The sequence below is a fragment of the Macaca nemestrina genome, chromosome 2 (assembly GCF_043159975.1).
Source record: "Macaca nemestrina isolate mMacNem1 chromosome 2, mMacNem.hap1, whole genome shotgun sequence".
NCBI classification, from domain to species: domain Eukaryota; kingdom Metazoa; phylum Chordata; class Mammalia; order Primates; family Cercopithecidae; genus Macaca; species Macaca nemestrina.
Genome location: NC_092126.1, coordinates 121179472 through 121197151, shown reverse-complemented (window position 1 = coordinate 121197151; position 17680 = coordinate 121179472). Strand labels below are relative to the sequence as shown.

The 17680-nt window shown below is 40.9% G+C and overlaps 1 protein-coding gene across 5 annotated transcripts in view; it reads left to right on the top strand.

Moving 5' to 3' along the window:
* LOC105482718 (DENN domain containing 6A) overlaps positions 1-17680 on the top strand; it is a 71421-nt gene that overhangs the window by 13138 nt on the left and 40603 nt on the right. For 3 of the 5 annotated variants that reach the window (XM_011742996.2, XM_011742997.3, XM_011742998.2), the window contains exons 2-3: positions 11402-11440; positions 11542-11584. The exons of 1 other annotated variant lie outside the window; for it this stretch is intronic. In XM_011742996.2, the coding sequence (XP_011741298.1) occupies positions 11402-11440; positions 11542-11584 (82 nt within the window). Of the gene's footprint in view, positions 1-2868; positions 3108-11401; positions 11441-11541; positions 11585-17680 lie in introns of all 5 variants that reach the window. One more of the 5 variants, XM_024793187.2, reaches the window with a different exon arrangement.

The window sequence follows — 17680 nt, the reverse complement described above, 5'->3', positions numbered from 1 at the left end:
AAATTGATTTGAACCTTTAGGGCTGCGTAATTTAAAATTTCAGCTTATATAATTAAAAAATTATACACAATATTTATTGAGGAAAAATTACAGAAATTACAAAAAGAGGCAATAGGAATCACTTATTTCCCCTGCTGGATGGAATTTAATAGGCAGATAAATGGTGAATCAGTTCCTAAGTGTGAGCAAGGGAAGAAGCAGGAAAGTTCAAAGCATCTTTAGAATTAATGAATATATTATGTGCTGAAATATTATGATCTTCAAGATCTTAAGGAAAAAAGCAGTGTGTAAAGCAGTGAGAACAGAACAGAATGTAATTTTTTTTTTTTTTTTTTTGGAGATGGAGTCTCACTCTTGTTGCCCAGGCTGGAGTGCAATGGCGCAATCTTGGCTCACCAAAACCTCCGCCTCCTGGGTTCAAGCAATTCTCCTGCCTCAGCCTCCCGCAGAATATAATTTATGTTAAGGAAAAGTACATACATAATTTTTCTTTGAAAGATACATAGGAAATTGTTTAGCAATGGTTATTGAAGGAAGAAAACCTCAAGCTCAATGGGAGAGAGACTATAATTATGATTTTATGCCTTTTTAAGGTTTGAATTATTGTGTCTACGTTTCCGTTTTTAAAAATTCAGGTATTCACATATAAAATTCACACTTTTAAAGTGTATAATTCATTGGTTTTGAGTTTTTCACAAGATGTGCAACTAACACCACTATCTAATTGCACGACATTTTTCTTCACCCCCAAAAAGCGCATACCCATTCCCCTTTTTCCCTGGCGCCTGGCAGCCCCTAATAAGCTTCTGTCAGTATGCTTTTCATGGGAGTGGAATCATATACGTTTGTCCATGTCGTAGTATGTATATATACTTTATTCCTCTTTATGGTTGAATAATATACCTTTGTATGGATATATCACATCTTGTTTATTCATGATTTAATGAAAATTTGGATTTTTTTTTTTTTTAACAGGGTTTTGCTCTATTGCCCAGGCTGGAGCATAATAGCATGATCATAGTTCACTGTGGCATTGACTGCCTGGGCTCAAGCAACCCTCCTGCCTCAGCCTTCTGAGTAGCTGGGACTACAAGTGCCTGCCACCATGCCTGGCTAATTTTTTTTTTTTTTTAGATGGAGTCTCGCTCTGTCGCCCAGGCTGGAGTGCAGTGGCACGATCTCGGCTCACTGCAAGCTCTGCCTCCCGGGTTCACGCCATTCTCCTGCCTCAGCCTCCCGAGTAGCTGGGACTACAGGCACCCACCACCACGCCTGGCTAATTTTTATATTTTTAGTAGAGATGGGTTTCACTGTGTTAGCCAGGGTAGTCTCAATTTCCTGACCTCATGATCCGCCTGCCTTAGCCTCCCAAAGTGCTGGGATTACAAGTGTGAGCCACTGTGGCCTGGCTAATTTTTAACTTTTTTGAGGAGACAGAGTCTCACTATGTTGTCCAGGCTTGTTTTTACTTTTTGGCTGTTATGAATATTGCTACTATGAAAATTTGTGTACCAGTTTTTGTGTGAACATGTGTTTTCACTTTTCTTGGATATATAACTAGCATTGAAATTGCAGGGCTATACTGTAACTCTATATTGTAACTTCTTGAGAAACTGCCAAACTGTTTTCCACTACTGGTACATGAGGGTTCCAATTTCTCTGCATCTTTGCCGACTCTTGTTATTGTCTGTCCTTTTGATTACAGGTGTCCTAGTGGGTATAGCCGTGTCTTATTGTGATTTTATTTGCATTTCCCTAGTAACTAATGCTAAACAGTGTTTTTTCATGTGCTTATTGGCCATTTTCATTTTTATTTTTTGGAGAAGTGTCTATTCACATTTGTGCCCATTTTAAAATTGGGTTATTTGTCTTCTTATTGTTATATTATAGGAGTTCTTTATGTATTTTATATACCAGACCCTTATTAGTTATATTGTGTTTTAGCCTGTTCAGTCTTCTTACAAAATATCACAAACTGGGCAGCTTATAAACAATGTGTTTATTTCTCATAGCTCTGGAGGCTCGGAAGTCCAAGATCAAGGTACTGGCTGATGTGGGGTTTGGTGAGGGTACTTTTTCTGATGCATAGATGGCACCTTTTGGCAGTGTCTTTGCATGGTGGAGAGCTAGTTCTTGGGTCTCTTTTGTAAGAGCACTAATCCCAATCATGAGGGCTCTGCCCTCACGACCTGATCACCTCCCAAAGGTTTCACCTCCTAATACCACTATCACCTTGGGGTTTTTGTTGTTATTGAAACAAGGTTTTAAATTTTGATGATATCCAATTTATTTATGTTTCGTTTTGTTGTTTGTGATTTTGGTGTCATATCTAAGAAACCATTGCCTAATTCAAGGTTGTGAAGATTTATTACTATGTTTTCTTCTAAGAGTTATATAGATTTAGCTCTTACATTTAGGCCTTTGATCCACTTTGAACTCAAAGTTGACTATTGTATATGCTGTGAATTAGAGCTTTTTTTTTTTTTTAACTTTATTTTGAGATTAGGTAAGAGTTATAAAAGTAACTTACTCAACTTCACCTGAAGTTAACTTTTGTGCTTCGAAGAACACATAGTCCATTGTTCCCACTACTGCTGCTGCTGCTCTTCTAACAGGTCTAGTTTCTCACAAATTTCTATCCATAATCCTGCTCAGCACCCTGTACCATCTCTATATCTCACCTTTCCTCCAGAGCTGCTGTTAGGCTGTCTGTTGCATTTGTAATTGCTGTAGCTCCTCACCAGTAGTGGCTGAGCTCCCGCCTTCCCAGCCTGTATTTTTGACTCATTCAAGGTTAAAAATTCTCCAGCAGCTTCTTAAATGTAGCCCACAATCCCTACATAGTCTTCTCTCTCCTTACTTCTTCAGGCTCACCTTGCCCCACTCCATCAGTGAGCAACAATGGACCATTGATGTGGAAGGTACACCCTCATGTTATGGAAGCAGAAACTGAGGCATAGACTGGCTAATGATTTCCCACAAGGACACATCTAATTAGGACCAAAACATGGTTTTGGTACCAGTACTGTACTTTCCATCCTTCCCCACTGCCTCTTAAGAGTTTGAAGATGCAGAGCTGTATTCATTTATTTTTGCCCAAAGTCAAGGTGAGTAAATGTGAATTTTAAAGACAATTTGGGCTTTAAAGAAAAAATTGAAGTGAAGAAGAGATGATAGGAAGAAACTGAAGATTTGGCTTAGGCTGGTAGAATGAGAAGTAACAACAACAGTGAAAAAGAAGGCCAAATGCTAATATTTTGTCTGTTGTCTTCTGTGAGGGCAGGTGGGAATATCTAGTTAACCGTGTTTCCTAGAAGCTAGAAAGGTAAAACAGTAGGATCTTTGCATATGGCAACCATACCAGTGCATCCTATTTTCATATATTTGTCTCGTCTTCCCACAAACCATCTGTATTAGTCTGCTATGGCTACTATAACAAAATACCAGACTGAGTGTCTTTTTGTTTTGTTTTGTTTTTGTTTTGAGACAGGGTCTTACTCTGTCGCCCAGGGTGGAGTGCGGTGGCACCATGTGGGCTCACTGCAACCTCTACCTCATGGGTTCAAGCCATACTCGTGCCTCAGCTTCCTGAGTAGCTGTGATTACAGGTGTGTGCCACCATGCCCAGCTAATTTTTGTAATTTTAGTAGAGACAGGGTTTCACCATGTTGGCCAGACTGGTCACTGCTGGCCTCAAGTAATCTACCTGCCTCAGTCTCCCAAAGTGCGGGATTACAGGCAAAAGCCACCGCGTACCTGGCTTGGATGTCTTAAATAACAGAAATCTATTTCTCTTGGTTCTGGAGGCTGGGGGAAGTTTAAAATCAAGGTGCTTGCCAATTTTGTTCCTGGTGAGGGTCGTCTTCCTGGCTTGCAGATGGCTGTGTCCTTGCTATGTCCTCACATGGTAGAGAGAAAGAGAGAGAGAGATGTCTTGTGTTTCCTCTTATAAGGGCACTAATGCCATCATGTGAGCTCTATACTCCTGACCTAATTACCTCCCAAAGGCCCTGTCTCTAAATATGATTGGAGGTTAGAGCTTTTATGTGAATTTTTGGGGGATTCAGTCCATAGCACCATCTAACTGGACTAGATATCTCTGGATTTGAGCCCCAACTGTATTTCTTATTCCCCCAATTGCCTGGAAAAAAAATTCTCATCTTAAACCATTTTCATTCTCTTTGTAGAAACCAACGACCATTTTATCCTCCCTCTGAGGGCAATTCAGTGTGTGAGGTGCTCTTTATGGGTTTCTCAGAAGAAAATAGTAGCTGTTTATCAAGGCATTTACGTGCTGGGAGAATCTCCTATTGATTTCTGATAAAGCTGTAGAGATATCTTTGTTAAAATTTAAACGTCTATATTCTGTAAATCTATATTTGTCTTGGAAAAAGTATCAGGAGAAATCATCCTATGATGAAAGAACTTGGTATTTAGTCTAAGTGGTTTATAACAGAAAGTCCTTTTTTTAAAAAAGGGAGTCATTTCCTTGAGGAATGCCTAAATGAGATGTGTTGAACTGGTTTGATGAGATATTGTGATGAATTAGTGATTTTGACAAAAATGGCTCAGTAGTTCAGCATTTAGTTGGTTGGATATTAAAGATGATATAACAGCTTACAAAGAATAGGATATAATTAACTCTTACCAAGTACTTCTATTTAGGAACTGAGAAGGATTATATTAATCACAGCTGGTAGGGGAAAGAGTCAAACTTCCCATAGATGCAGTCTGATACAAAGCCAGAAAGAATGTTGAGATCTAGTGAATTAAGATATAGTAGTGCTTTCTGCTGTCAAAGAAAAAAAGCAACCATGATTCTTTCTGTTAAAAGTGACAGGAAGACTGGACATGGTAGCCTGTAATCGCAGCAATTTGGGAGGTGGAGGCAGGAGGATCGTTTGAGGCCAGGAGTTTGAGACCAGCCTGGGCAACATGGCAGGACTCCATCTCTACAGAAAATTTAAAAATTAGCCAGGTGTGGTGGTGCATGCCTGTAGTCCCAGCTACTGAGGTGGCTAAGGTGGGAGGATCACTTGAGCCCTGGAGATTGAGGCTGGGGTGAGCCACAATTGTGCCACTGCACTCTGGCCTTGGTGACAGAATGAGACTCTGGAGACTCTGTCTCAAAAAAAGAAAAGACGACAAAGGTAGCCCAAACTGGCATAAGAAAACAAAGTTTATTGATTCATGTTATTGCAAAGTTCACAGGTAAGCCTGACTCAAGGCACAATTGAATTTATAGTTGAAATAATGTAAGGACTTGGTTTCTTTCCATCTTCCTGCTGTCTTTCACTGTAGAGAATTGATTAAAATGATAGGACATAGGAATAGCAGGTGGAATTTATTAGAAGGTACTATTAGAGCCTTACATATCAATGGGAAATAGTTTTTTGTTTGAGCAAATAGTGTTGGGAAAGTTGACAATTTTAAAAATAACAGTTTGAGGCTGGGCACGGTGGCTCATGCCTGTAATTCCAGCACTTTGGGAGGCCAACGCGGGTGGGATCACTTGAGGTCTGGTGTTTGAGACCAGCCTAGACAACATGGTGAAACACTGTCTCTATTAAAAATACAAAAATTAACTGGGCATGGTGGCACACACCTGTAATCCCAGCTACTTGGGTGGCTGAGGCACAAGAATCGCTTGAACTGGGAGGCAGAGGTTGCAGTGAGCTGAGATCACGCCATTGCACTCCAGCCTGGGTGACAGAGCGAGACTCTGTCTCAAAATAAATAAATAAATAAATAAATAAAAATTAAAAAAATAGCAGTTTGAGCTATAGCTCAGAATTTAAGAAAAAGCCCATAAATATTAGAAGAAAATATGCAAAAACTTAATTCATTGTTGTTTTCTAAGTTTCAGTCATTCCTTGTCATATTATTTGTACTATTAATATTTTTCTTTAACTGGATTCTTCACATCCCTCTGCCCCCTTTTTTTACTTAGCTATATCTTAAGCATTTGTATCCATGGTATATCGATTTTGAGTGTTAGGTCTTTTTTCCTAATACACATTAAATTAAGTGTGGTGCATATAACTATTACAATTTTAAAAGGGCTGTGCACCATGTAATATCTCCTCTGGCATGTGTGCCATGCTTTTACACATTAAATTAAGTGTGGTGCATATAACTATTACAATTTTAAAAGGGCTGTGCGCCATGTAATATCTCCTCTGGCATGTGCGCCATGCTTTTACACATTAAATTAAGTGTGGTGCATGTAACTATTACAATTTTTTTTTTTTTTTTTTTTTTGAGACAGAGTCTCGCTCTGTCGCCCAGGCTGGAGTGCAGTGGCCGGATCTCAGCTCACTGCAAGCTCCGCCTCCCGGGTTTACGCCATTCTCCTGCCTCAGCCTCCCAAGTAGCTGGGACTACAGGCGCCCACCACCTCGCCCGGCTAGTTTTTTGTATTTTTAGTAGAGACGGGGTTTCACCGTGTTAGCCAGGATGGTCTCGATCTCCTGACCTTGTGATCCGCCCGTCTCGGCCTCCCAAAGTGCTGGGATTACAGGCTTGAGCCACCGCGCCCGGCCTAACTATTACAATTTTAAAAGGGCTGTGCACCATGTAATATGTCCTCTGGCATGTGTACCATGCTTTTGGAAACAAGGATTTAACTGTTAAAAGATTAGAGAAGGACTTATTCTAAGTCATCTTGTAACAAGAGAAGGATTTTTTTTTTTTTTTTTTTTAAGCAATCTTATTATTTTGCCCAGGCTGAAGGGCAGTGGCATGATTTCGGCTCACTGCAACCTCCGCCTCCCAGGTTCAAGCAATCCTTGTGCCTCAGCCTCCCGTGTAGCTAGGATTACAAGCGCCCACCACCACGTCCGGCTAAGTTTTTTGTATTTTTAGTAGAGATATGGTTTCACCATGTTAGCCGGGTTAGTCTCAAACTCCTGGCCTCAAGTGATCAGCCCACCCTGGCCTCCCAAAATGTTAGGATTACAGGTGTGAGCTGTGGTATCTGGCCAAGAAGGACTTTTTTTTTTTTTTTTTGAGAGAGAGGGTCTCACCCTGTCACCCAGGCTGGAGTGAAGTGGCATGATCTTGGCTCGTTGCAGCCTCTATGTTCTGGGGCAGGGGCCTGACTCTCCTAAGACAGCCATTGGTACAACCAGGTGGCCTTTAAGGCACCTCTGGTATCCTGTTTGAAATCACTGGCCTTTGATAATTGGTGGCATGAGAGAGGCATTACTACCAATGCACACAGGTTGCCTTCTGTGATTAATGTATAGTGCCAGTTGACTGGTCAAGTATTGAGAGTGTAATTTTTGTCACTTTCGTCAATGTAATGTTCATCTCCTAAGGAGGTCAGGTTGGTTATAACAGAGCTTGGTTGGCTTGTAGAATGTGTGCCCTTGGGTGTGTTGTTTACTAGTATTTGTTCTGGTGGTAGCTGATCTGACCTAGCCCTGCTTCCTTGCAGGGGCTCTGGGGCAGGAGTTTCCTCAGAAGGTGGCTGTAGTCACTGCAGACACTAAAACAACCTAAGAAAATGCATAATAATCCTTTAAAGGGACCAGAGAGAATTAGGATAGCCTTTATTGTAGAGATGGTCCTTGAGGTTTCTTAAAGTGCAGATCATTATTTTTCTTTTTCATTTTTCTTTTACTAGTAACTAAGTAGTTAGGATGTGTATTACTTGTTGAAGTCAGTTGAAAATTATTATTTCTTTTTTTTTTTTTTTTTTTTTTTTGAGATGGAGTCTCACTGTGTCTCCCAGGCTGGAGTGCAGTGGCGTGATCTCGGCTCACTGCAAGCTCCGCCTCCCGGGTTCACGCCATTCTCCCGCCTCAGCCTCCCAAGTAGCTGAGACTACAGGCGCCCGCCACCACGCCCGGCTAGTTTTTTTTTTTTTTTTTGTATTTTTAGTAGAGACGGGGTTTCACCATGTTAGCCAGGATAGTCTTGATCTCCTGACCTCATGATCCACCCGCCTCGGCCTCCCAAAGTGCTGGGATTACAGGCTTGAGCCACCGCGCCTGGCCGAAAATTATTATTTCTTGAAGGAGATGCCAGCTGAAAGATTATCTTCTCTGTACATTATAGGCTACCAAGGAAAAGACTCAGTAAGCTTTGAGTTATTAGTCAGTTGGTAAATAGTTCTTGATAACTTAACGATTTTACCAATCTTTTGGAGATAAATTGAAACCAAAAACTTTTTTTACCTAATGTAAATATTACTCACTGCTCCCAGCTTTCCCCTTTGTTTCATTATTAAAGTTTGTGAACTGTTTGTTTTTTTGTCTTTTAACTTTTATTTTAGGTTTCTGGGTACACGTGAAAGTTTGTTACATATGTAAACTCATGTACCGGGGGTTTGCTGTGCAGATTATTTAATCACACAGGTGTTAAGCCCAGTCCCCAATAGTTATCTTTTCTGCTCCTCTCCCTCCTCCCACCCTCCACCCTCAAGTAGACCCAATGTCTGTTGTTTCCTTCTTTGTGTTCATAAAGTCTCATTATTTAGCTCCTCCCACTTATGAGAGAGAGTATACAGTATTTGGTTTTCTGTTCCTGCATTAGTTAGCTGAGAATAATAGCCTCCAGCTCCATCCATGTTCCCATAAAAGACATGATCCCATTCTTTTTTTATGGCTGCATGGTATTTCATGGTATATATATACCACATTTTCTTTATCCAATCTGTCATTGATGGGCATTTAGTTTGATTTAATGTCTTTGCTATTGTGAATAGTGGTGTAGAACTATTTGTTTATTTATTTATTTATTTATTGAGATAGAGTCTTGCTCTATAGCCCAGGCTGGAGTGCAGTGGCACGATCTTGGGCCCACCACTACCTCCACCTCCCGGGTCCTGGTTCAAGCAATTCTCCTGCTTCAGCCTCCCGAATAGCTGGGATTACAGGCACGCGCTGCCATGCCCAGCTAATTTTTGTATTTTTAGTAGAGATGGGGTTTTACCGTGTTGGCCAGGCTGGTCTTGAACTCCTGACTTCGGCGTGATCCACCTGCCTCGGCCTCCGAAAAATTTTTTTTTTTTTTGAGACGAAGTCTTGCTCTGCCACCCAGGCTGGAGTGCAGTGGCGCGATCTCGGCTCACTGCAACCTCCGCCTCCCAGGTTCATGCCATTCTCCTGCCTCAGCCTCCCCATCAGCTGGGACTACAGGCGAATGCCACCACGCCCGGCTAATTTTTTTGCATTTTCAGTAGAGATGGGGTTTCGCCGTGTTAGCCAGGATGGTCTCGATCTCCTGCCGTTGTGATCTGCCCGCCTCAGCCTCCCAAAGTGCTGAGATTACAGGTGTGAGCCACTGCGCCCGGCCGGCCTCCCAGTATTTTTAAAAAAATATTCTTGACTGGGCGCGGTGGCTCATGCCTGAAATCCCGCACTTTGGGAGGCCAAGGCAGGTGGATCACCTGAGGTCAGGAGTTCAAGACCACCCTGACCAACATGGTGAAATCCCCGTCTCTACTAAACATACAAAATTGGCCGGGTGTGGTGGCACATTCCTGTAATTCCAGCTACTCAGGAGGCTGAGGCAGGAGGATTGCTTGAACCCGGGAGACGGAAGAATCACTTGAACCTGGGAGGTGGCGGTTACAGTGGGCTAAGATTGCACCATTACACTCCAGCCTGGGCAACAAGAGTGAAACTCCTTCTCAAAAACAAACAAACAAAAAAACCACAAAAAATTCTTCATTATTGTGGATATATAATACTTGCACATGTATATGGGGTACATGTGATACTTTGATGCAGACATGCAATGTATAATGATCAAATCAGAGTTATTGGGATATCCATCCCCTCAAGCATTTATCATTTCTTTGTGTTAGGAACATTCCAGTTCTTTTTTTTTTTTTTTTTTTTTTTTTTGAGACAGAGTCTCGCTCTGTCGCCCAGGCTGGAGTGCAGTGGCGCAATCTCGGCTCACTGCAAGCTCCGCCTCCCGGGTTCACGCCATTCTCCTGCCTCAGCCTCCTGAGTAGCTGGGACTACAGGCGCCCGCCACCGCGCCCGGCTAATTTTTTGTATTTTTAGTAGAAACGGGGTTTCACCGTGGTCTTGATCTCCTGACCTTGTGATCCGCCCGCCTCGGCCTCCCAAAGTGCTGGGATTACAGGCATGAGCCACCGCGCCCGGCATGGAACATTCCAGTTCTACTCTTTAGTGATTTTGAAATATACGATAAATTATTTTTAACTATGGTTGTCCTATTGTGCTACCAAACACTAGCTTCAGTCTAACTTTTGTACTAATTTTTGTACCCCTTAACCATGCTTTCTTTATTCCGCCTCTCAAACCCTTACTACCCTTCCCAGCCTCTGGTAACTTACCATCATTATTCTACTTTCTATCTCTGTGAGTTCCTTTTTTTAGCCCTTACATATGAGTGAGAACATGTGATACTTGTCTGTCTGTGCCTGGTTTATTTCACTTAACATAGTGTCCTCCAGTTCTACCCATGGTGTTGCAAATGACAGGATTTCATTCTTTTTTTTTTTTCCTTTTTCTTTTTCTTTCTTTCTTTCTTTTTTTTTTTTTTTACTCCGTCGCCCAGGCTGGAGTGCAGTGGCGTAATCTGAGCTCACTGCAACCTCTGTCTCCTGGGTTCAAGTGATTCTCATGTCTCAGGCTCCCGAGTAGCTGGGATTACAGGCATGAGCCACTACACCCAGCTAATTTTTATATTGTAGTAGAGATGGGATTTCATCATGTTGACCAGGCTGGTATTGAACTCTGCATGTCTCGGCCTCCCAAAGTGCGGGGATTACAGATATGAGCCAATATGCCTGGCCTGGATTTCATTTTTTTAATGGCTGAATAATATCCCATTATGTATATGTACTGCATTTTCTTTATCTGTGCTTCTGTGAACTATTTCTGAAAGTGATTTGACCATAACCAACTACTATTTTAGACTGAAGTTTTTTTTATATATATAATGTATATTATATATATATTTTGTATTTTTATATATATTATATATGTGAAACAGTCTAAAATAGTAGACTAAAGACAGTAGTCTAAAATATATATATGTGTGTGTGTGTGTATATATATATATATTTTTTTTTTTTGAGACGGGGTCTTGCTCTGTCACCCAGGCTGTAGTGCAATGGCGTGATCTCAGCTTACTACAACCTCCGTCTCCCGGGTTCAAGTGATCCTCCCTCCTGAGCCTCCGAAGTAGTTGGGACTACAGGTGCATGCTACCACACCTGGCTAATTTTGTATTTTTAGTAGAGATGGGGTTTCGGCATGTTGGCCAGGTTGGTCTTAAACACCTGACTTCAAGTGATCCGCCTGCCTCGGGCTCCCAAAGTGCTGGGATTACAAGCGTGAGCCACTGTGCCGGCCTATAATGTGTTTATAACTAACGTTTATAATATGTTTAACAAAATTTAACTCTTTTCTTCCAGGTAATTTATCCTCAGCATTCCAAACTTACTGACAAAGAAGTAAGTAAAAATACTGCTCTGTATAGTTTACTGTTATATTTCTGTTTATTTTTATTGATTATGTGTGTATCAGCATACATCGCTTTTGTTTTCTTTTTCAGAAAACCAATATTTGCTATTTGTCTTTTCCAGATTCAAATTCAGGTAACTATTTTTCATCTATTGTTTCTGTTTAATTTTATGCTAAGAATACCGGTTATACTGTTAATGTATGAAAATTGATTGAAATAGCATATTAGAATGCAAACAGATCAATGATTTTTATTCCTATTTTAATGATGCCAAGTCATATCATTGTTGATTTTACTAGCTTCAACTCTTAAAATAACTGTTATGGTGTGATGAAGTAAACCATCAAGGAACAATAAACTCTTGAAATAGTGAAGAGGTTGAAAATCAGCGACACTGATGTATTTAGGGTTCATGGAGTATGTATTAAATTATATAGTGTGTAGTTTACTTTCAATTCAGAATCTGGGAGCTTACCAGGAACTCTGTAAAAGCAGTGAACCTAAAAAAAGCCAGGATAAATTTGGTCAGGAAGCAAGGCCATAAGTTGTGTGCAGTAGTTTATATGGGTTAATATATGTAAAGCCTTGGCATAGTGCTTGGTGTATAGAAAAAAACATATAAGGGTCTGTTTATTGTTCAGCTTGGTTTTGCTGGTCTCTTTCAAGCTATTCCTTTTGTGTGGTCCTAATCATTGACATCCTTCAGGTTACCTCTTGTGTTTCACTTTCAAACTAGCTTTTCTTGGCTTATAGTGACCAAAACATTCAGCTTCTCAGGCCACACACAATTATAACCCTATAAAGCAGAGACAGTCTAGTTTTCTTTCCTTTTATGGTTACTTTTTTTTTTTTTTTTTGAGACAGAGTCTCACTCTGTCACCCAGGCTGAAGTGCAGTGGCGCTATCTCGGCTCACTGCAAGCTCTGCCTCCTGGGTTCACACTATTCTCTTGCCTCAGCCTCCCAAGTAGCTAGGACTACAGGTGCCTGCTACCACGCCCGGCTAATTTTTTGTTTTTGTATTTTTAGTAGAGAAGGGGTTTCACCGTGTTAACCAGGATGGTCTCAATCGCCTGACCTCGTGATCTGCCCACCTCGGCCTCCCAAAGTGCTGGGATTACAGGCATGAGCCACTGCACCCGGCCAGTTATTTCTAATATTCTGTTAATTAGTTCTTTCAATCTGATTTGAGAGATTTGACAGTTAAAAATTTTTTTTTTAGCATTTTCTCCTTTCTGTGTAAATGCTTCCAGAATTTTTTTCCTATACATTTGGAACTCAGCTTTGGTGAACTATATGAAAGAAAAGTGATATCTTGGTGAATTAGATATTGCCTTTTAGAGATCCCAGTGAGGCATTTTTTCTGACCTGGAATTATTTTACTGTTCTTTGACCCATTTATGAAATAATGATACAGAGGTCTTGTAGGAATGTATCTTCATTTCAGTTAACATTTTTCTTATAAAATCTGTACATACACTTCCTATATATTGTGATGGGTTAGATTTCCAGGACTCAAAGTTAGCTGAGTTGTATGGATTGCGGGATGAACTGACTTTTTGCATGGAATCCCAGTGAATCACACTGGATGCTCTTCTCTTTCAGATCATAGCTGGTTGTCATGGCTCCCCTCTGTTTTTTACTTCTCTACACGAGCATGAAGGGGATCAGAATATACCACCCCGAAATATACCACTTTGGCTTAAGAATTGTTTTGAATTGAAGGCAACTGGGAAACAGCAGATGCAAAAAGAGCCCTTTACCCTCCCCCATATGCCTAAAAGCAGGACATACATTTCCCTTTGTGAAGGTGTCACCCCTCCCCTTTCCCATACCAGGAAGAGGAGAAAGATTCTGAATCACCAGAGAAAACTCTTTATCACTGGAGATGGTACCAGCTTGGTTCTGCATAAATAAACCTTGCTAAAATAACCCTTATCTTTCATTAGTTTCACCCATATGTTTACCTTCCCACAATTTACTACCCCTAGAAGTCCAAATCCTTTTTCCTTTGTCTAGTTGCTGTGTGCATTTTATTTTATTTTGTTAAAATGGTATCTAAGCTCCCAAGTTTAACCACCTCCTTTAGGTTTTACTTTTTTTTCTCTGAAGCCTTTGTATGCATTCGAACTAAATATTTTCTCATTAATCTGTTGTTCGTTTATTTCACAGCCCAGTTAGTGAACCTAAGATGGTAGAGGAAGAGTCCCCCACACTCATACATCAAGGCTAAGAAGTTAATTCTGTGGTGTTTACGTAGCCTATATCTAGTTTTATAGCCTCTGCATGTGTCATTATCAAAACAATTTTTAAGTACTTTTGGCTTATGAATGACCTTTAGATTTTTTTTTTCTTTTTTCTTTGTTTTGTTTTTGTTTTTGTTTTTTTTTGAGATGGAGTCTTGCTCTGTCACCCAGGCTGGAGTGCAGTGGCACAATCGCAGCTCCCTGCAACCTCAGCCTCCCAGTTCAAGTGATTCTTCTGCCTCAGCCTGCCAAGTAGCTGGGACTACACTTGCCTGCCACCATGTCTGGCTAATTTTTGTATGTTTAGTAGAGACGGGGTTTCACCATGTTGGCCAGGCTGGTCATGAACTCCCGACTTCAAGTGATCCGCCCGCCTCAGGCTCCCAAAGTGCTGGGATTACAGGCATGAACCACCACACCTGGCTGATTGTTTTTCTTTTTTTTTTGAGATGGAGTCTCACTCTGTCACCCAGGCTGGAGTGCAGTGGCGCAATCTCCACTCACTGCAAGCTCCGCCTCCTGGGTTCACGCCATTCTCTTGCCTCAGCCTTCTGAGTAGCTGGGACTACAGGAGTCCACCACCATGCCCGGCTAATTTTTTTGCATTTTTAGTAGAGATGGAGTTTCACTGTGTTAGCCAGGATGGTCTTGATCTCCTGACCTTGTGATCTGCCCACCTCGGCCTCCCAAAGTGCTGGGATTACAGGTGTGAGCTACCACGTCCAACCGATTTTTTTCCTCATAGATATTATTTAATGCTTTTTTTATGTGCTGCACATCAAATGAAGTGTGGTTCCTGTGACTTGAAGTATGGTTGGTACGAGGAAAATCTACAAAAGACCTGAAAGCAGGCACTTTGCTGTCTTAACAGATCATCATTATTCTAGGTAGCAAGAAGACCGTATGTTTTGTAAATATTTGAAATTGCTATTTTCAGTTGTAGTTATCCAAAGAGTTTGGTTTTTTAAATGTGTTTATTAAATGAAAGTTGGAGGCCGGGTGCAGTGGCTCACACTTGTAATCTCAACACTTTGGGAGGCTGAGGCGGACAGATAACTTGAGGTCAGGAGTTCGAGACCAGCCTGGCCAACATGGTGAAACCCCGTCTCTACTGAAGAATATACAAAATTAGTTGGGCATGGTGGTGTGTGCCTGTAGTCCCAGCTACTCAGGAGGCTGAGGCAGGAGAATCTCATGAATCAGGGATGCCAAGGTTGCAGTGAGCCTAGATTGTGCCACTGCACTCCAGCCTGGGCAACAGAGCGAGACTCCATCTCATGAAAAAAAAGAAAGTTGGGATTACTGTACCAACTTTGAAATAGATTTATTATTTCCCAGGATAGCTTTTAGTTTCTGTAGAAGGAAATCCAGACACAGTAGAGCAGTCTTTAGGAAAGAGACATAAATCAAGCCTGTATTTCCATTGTATACACTTAAAGTAAAACAGCTTGTTAGACTGGATGAAAAAATGACACAGATAAAAATGCTTTTGAGATTGGAATGGTTTGCCCTTCCCAGCCCCTCTGCCACTTTAGATTCTCCTGACTTTAAAAAAGCTTTGTTTGGTTGGTTTTTTAGGTTTTGGTGTTTTGTTCTATTTGAGTGGCTTTTATCTTTAGGAGCCTAAGTTTAAAGTGGATCTTCCCTCTGATAAATATTTGTCCAGTGTTTTTTTCCTTATCATTTACCATTAACATCATCTGAATGTAGGTGTTCCTGAGGCTTAAGCTGTGATGAGTGCCCAAGGACAGTAGTCACTGTATTTTAAACGTGTCCAGAGAACAAACTCAGCATTAGTAGAGAGAGTTTGAAGCAGTGATGAATCTGAGGGAATCATTAATCCTCCTTGTTCTGGATGAACTTAACATGCAGACAATATTTGTCTCAACACATTTCTTCTCTGTAGACAGCAGTGACATCATGATGTGCTTTACACTTCCCAGTAGCTAAAGCAGCACTTCTCAGACTGTGTTGAAGGGCCAGTTAGGGTTTTTAATATTTCCAGTCTGTGGTAATTGAATTAGAAAAATAAAATGAAATGAGGAAAAAAAGAAATGTAAAATAAAAGTCTATTTTTTTTTTTTTTTGAGACAGGGTCTTGCTCTGTTGCCCAGGCTGGAGTGTAGTGGTGTGATCTTGGGTCACTGCAACCTCTGCCTACTAGATTCAAGCAATTCTCCTGCCTCAGTCTCCTGAGTAGCTGGGATTACAGGTGCCTGCCATTGCATCTGGCTAATTTTTGTATTTTTAGTAGAGACGGGGTTTCACCATGTTGGCCAGGCTGGTCTCAAACTCCTGACCTCAGGTGATCTACCCGCCGTGGCCTCCTGAAGTGCTGGGATTATAGGCGTGAGCCACTGTGCCTGGCCTAAAAGTACAAATTTACTACAGTAATATCAAGTTGCTATGAAAGTTTCTAAATGTATATTCTCAACTTGCATATTTATTTGGTTATGAAACAGTAACGCGTTTATGGACTGGCATCAGTCTATGGAATAAACTGTGAGAAGCTCTGGTCTAAAGTACCGTTTCTCAGCAATCCAGCTTAACGACCTTAATCAGAGAGAGTGACTATATAAGCTGAGGGTCAAGGGAGGGGGCTGGCTCTTGAAGTTTCATGTTTTGTCTTAGTCTTAGACATTTTGATCACTCTGTAGCTGTGATTGTACAAATGTAGAAATAACATTTTAAGGCCGGGTGTGGTGGCTCTCCCCTGTAATCCCAACACTTTGGGAGGCTGAGGTCATTTTAAGGCCGGGTGTGGTGGCTCTCCCCTGTAATCCCAACACTTTGGGAGGCTGAGGTGGGAGGATCACTTGAGCCCAGGAGTTCAAGACCAGCCTGGGCAACATAGCAAGATCCCATCTCTAATGAAAACTTTTTTTAAAAAGGCCAGGCGCAGTGGCTCACGCCTGTAATCCCAGCACTTTGGGAGGCCGAGGTGGGCAGATCACCTGAGATCAGGAGTTCGAGACCAACCTGGCCAACATGGTGAAACCCCATCTCTACTAAAAATACAAAAAATTGACCAGGCATGGTGGCGCGCACCTGTAATCCCAGCTACTCGGGAGGCTGAGGCAGGAGAATCTCTTGAACCCGGGTGGTGAAGGTTGCAGTGAGCCTAGATCCCGCCACTGCACTCCAGCCTGGGCAACAGAGCAAGACTCTGTTTCAAAAAAATAAAATTATGTAAGTTCATTCTTATAACTCTGTTTATAAAAGAAAAAGTCAATTTCCATTAAAATTTTTTCTGTTTTTGAGTGAATCATCAGAAAGCTATGGTGCTCACAGCATAACTGTTATATCTTTTTGGATCTTGTAGGTCTTTAGTTTTCTTAGTGAGTATATTGGGTAAGATGCTTGGAATTCAGTACAGTCATAGGTCAAGTTGGGGAATTTTATTTTAGTATCTTTGAATGTTACTACTGGAAGTGACTTTAGAGATTATCTAATAGTACTCCTTGATTTTGTTGACAAGGAAATTGAGGTGAATCTTTCCTCCAAATGTAACCACTCTCCTTTCTTACAACAATACTTTTCTTTTCTTTATACTTTTATCATCCAGTAATGCGTCTCTAAGCACTACAGTTTAGTTTTGCCTGCTTTCAAAACATTTTATAAAAGTGGATTTGAACAATATGTGTTCTTTTGTGTTTGGCATCTTTTGCTTATTATTATGTTTGTGAGTCAACATTATATGCAGATATATTCCAAAAATTTTTTATTACATGAGGGATATGGAATAGGAAAAAATAGTAAAGAGACTTAGGAATTAAGATGCATGTTTTACTCTGGCTTTGCCTCTGATGAGCAAGGATGGCTTTGAGCAAGTCACTTGAACTCTTAGGATTTCCTTTTTTTCCTCCAAAACATGACAGAATGGGTTAAAATGATTGATAGGATTGTTTTCAGCTCTAAAATTGATGAAACTGGATAAATGTTATACTAAACTATCCTTAATTTATTTCATTTTTATTTTCATTA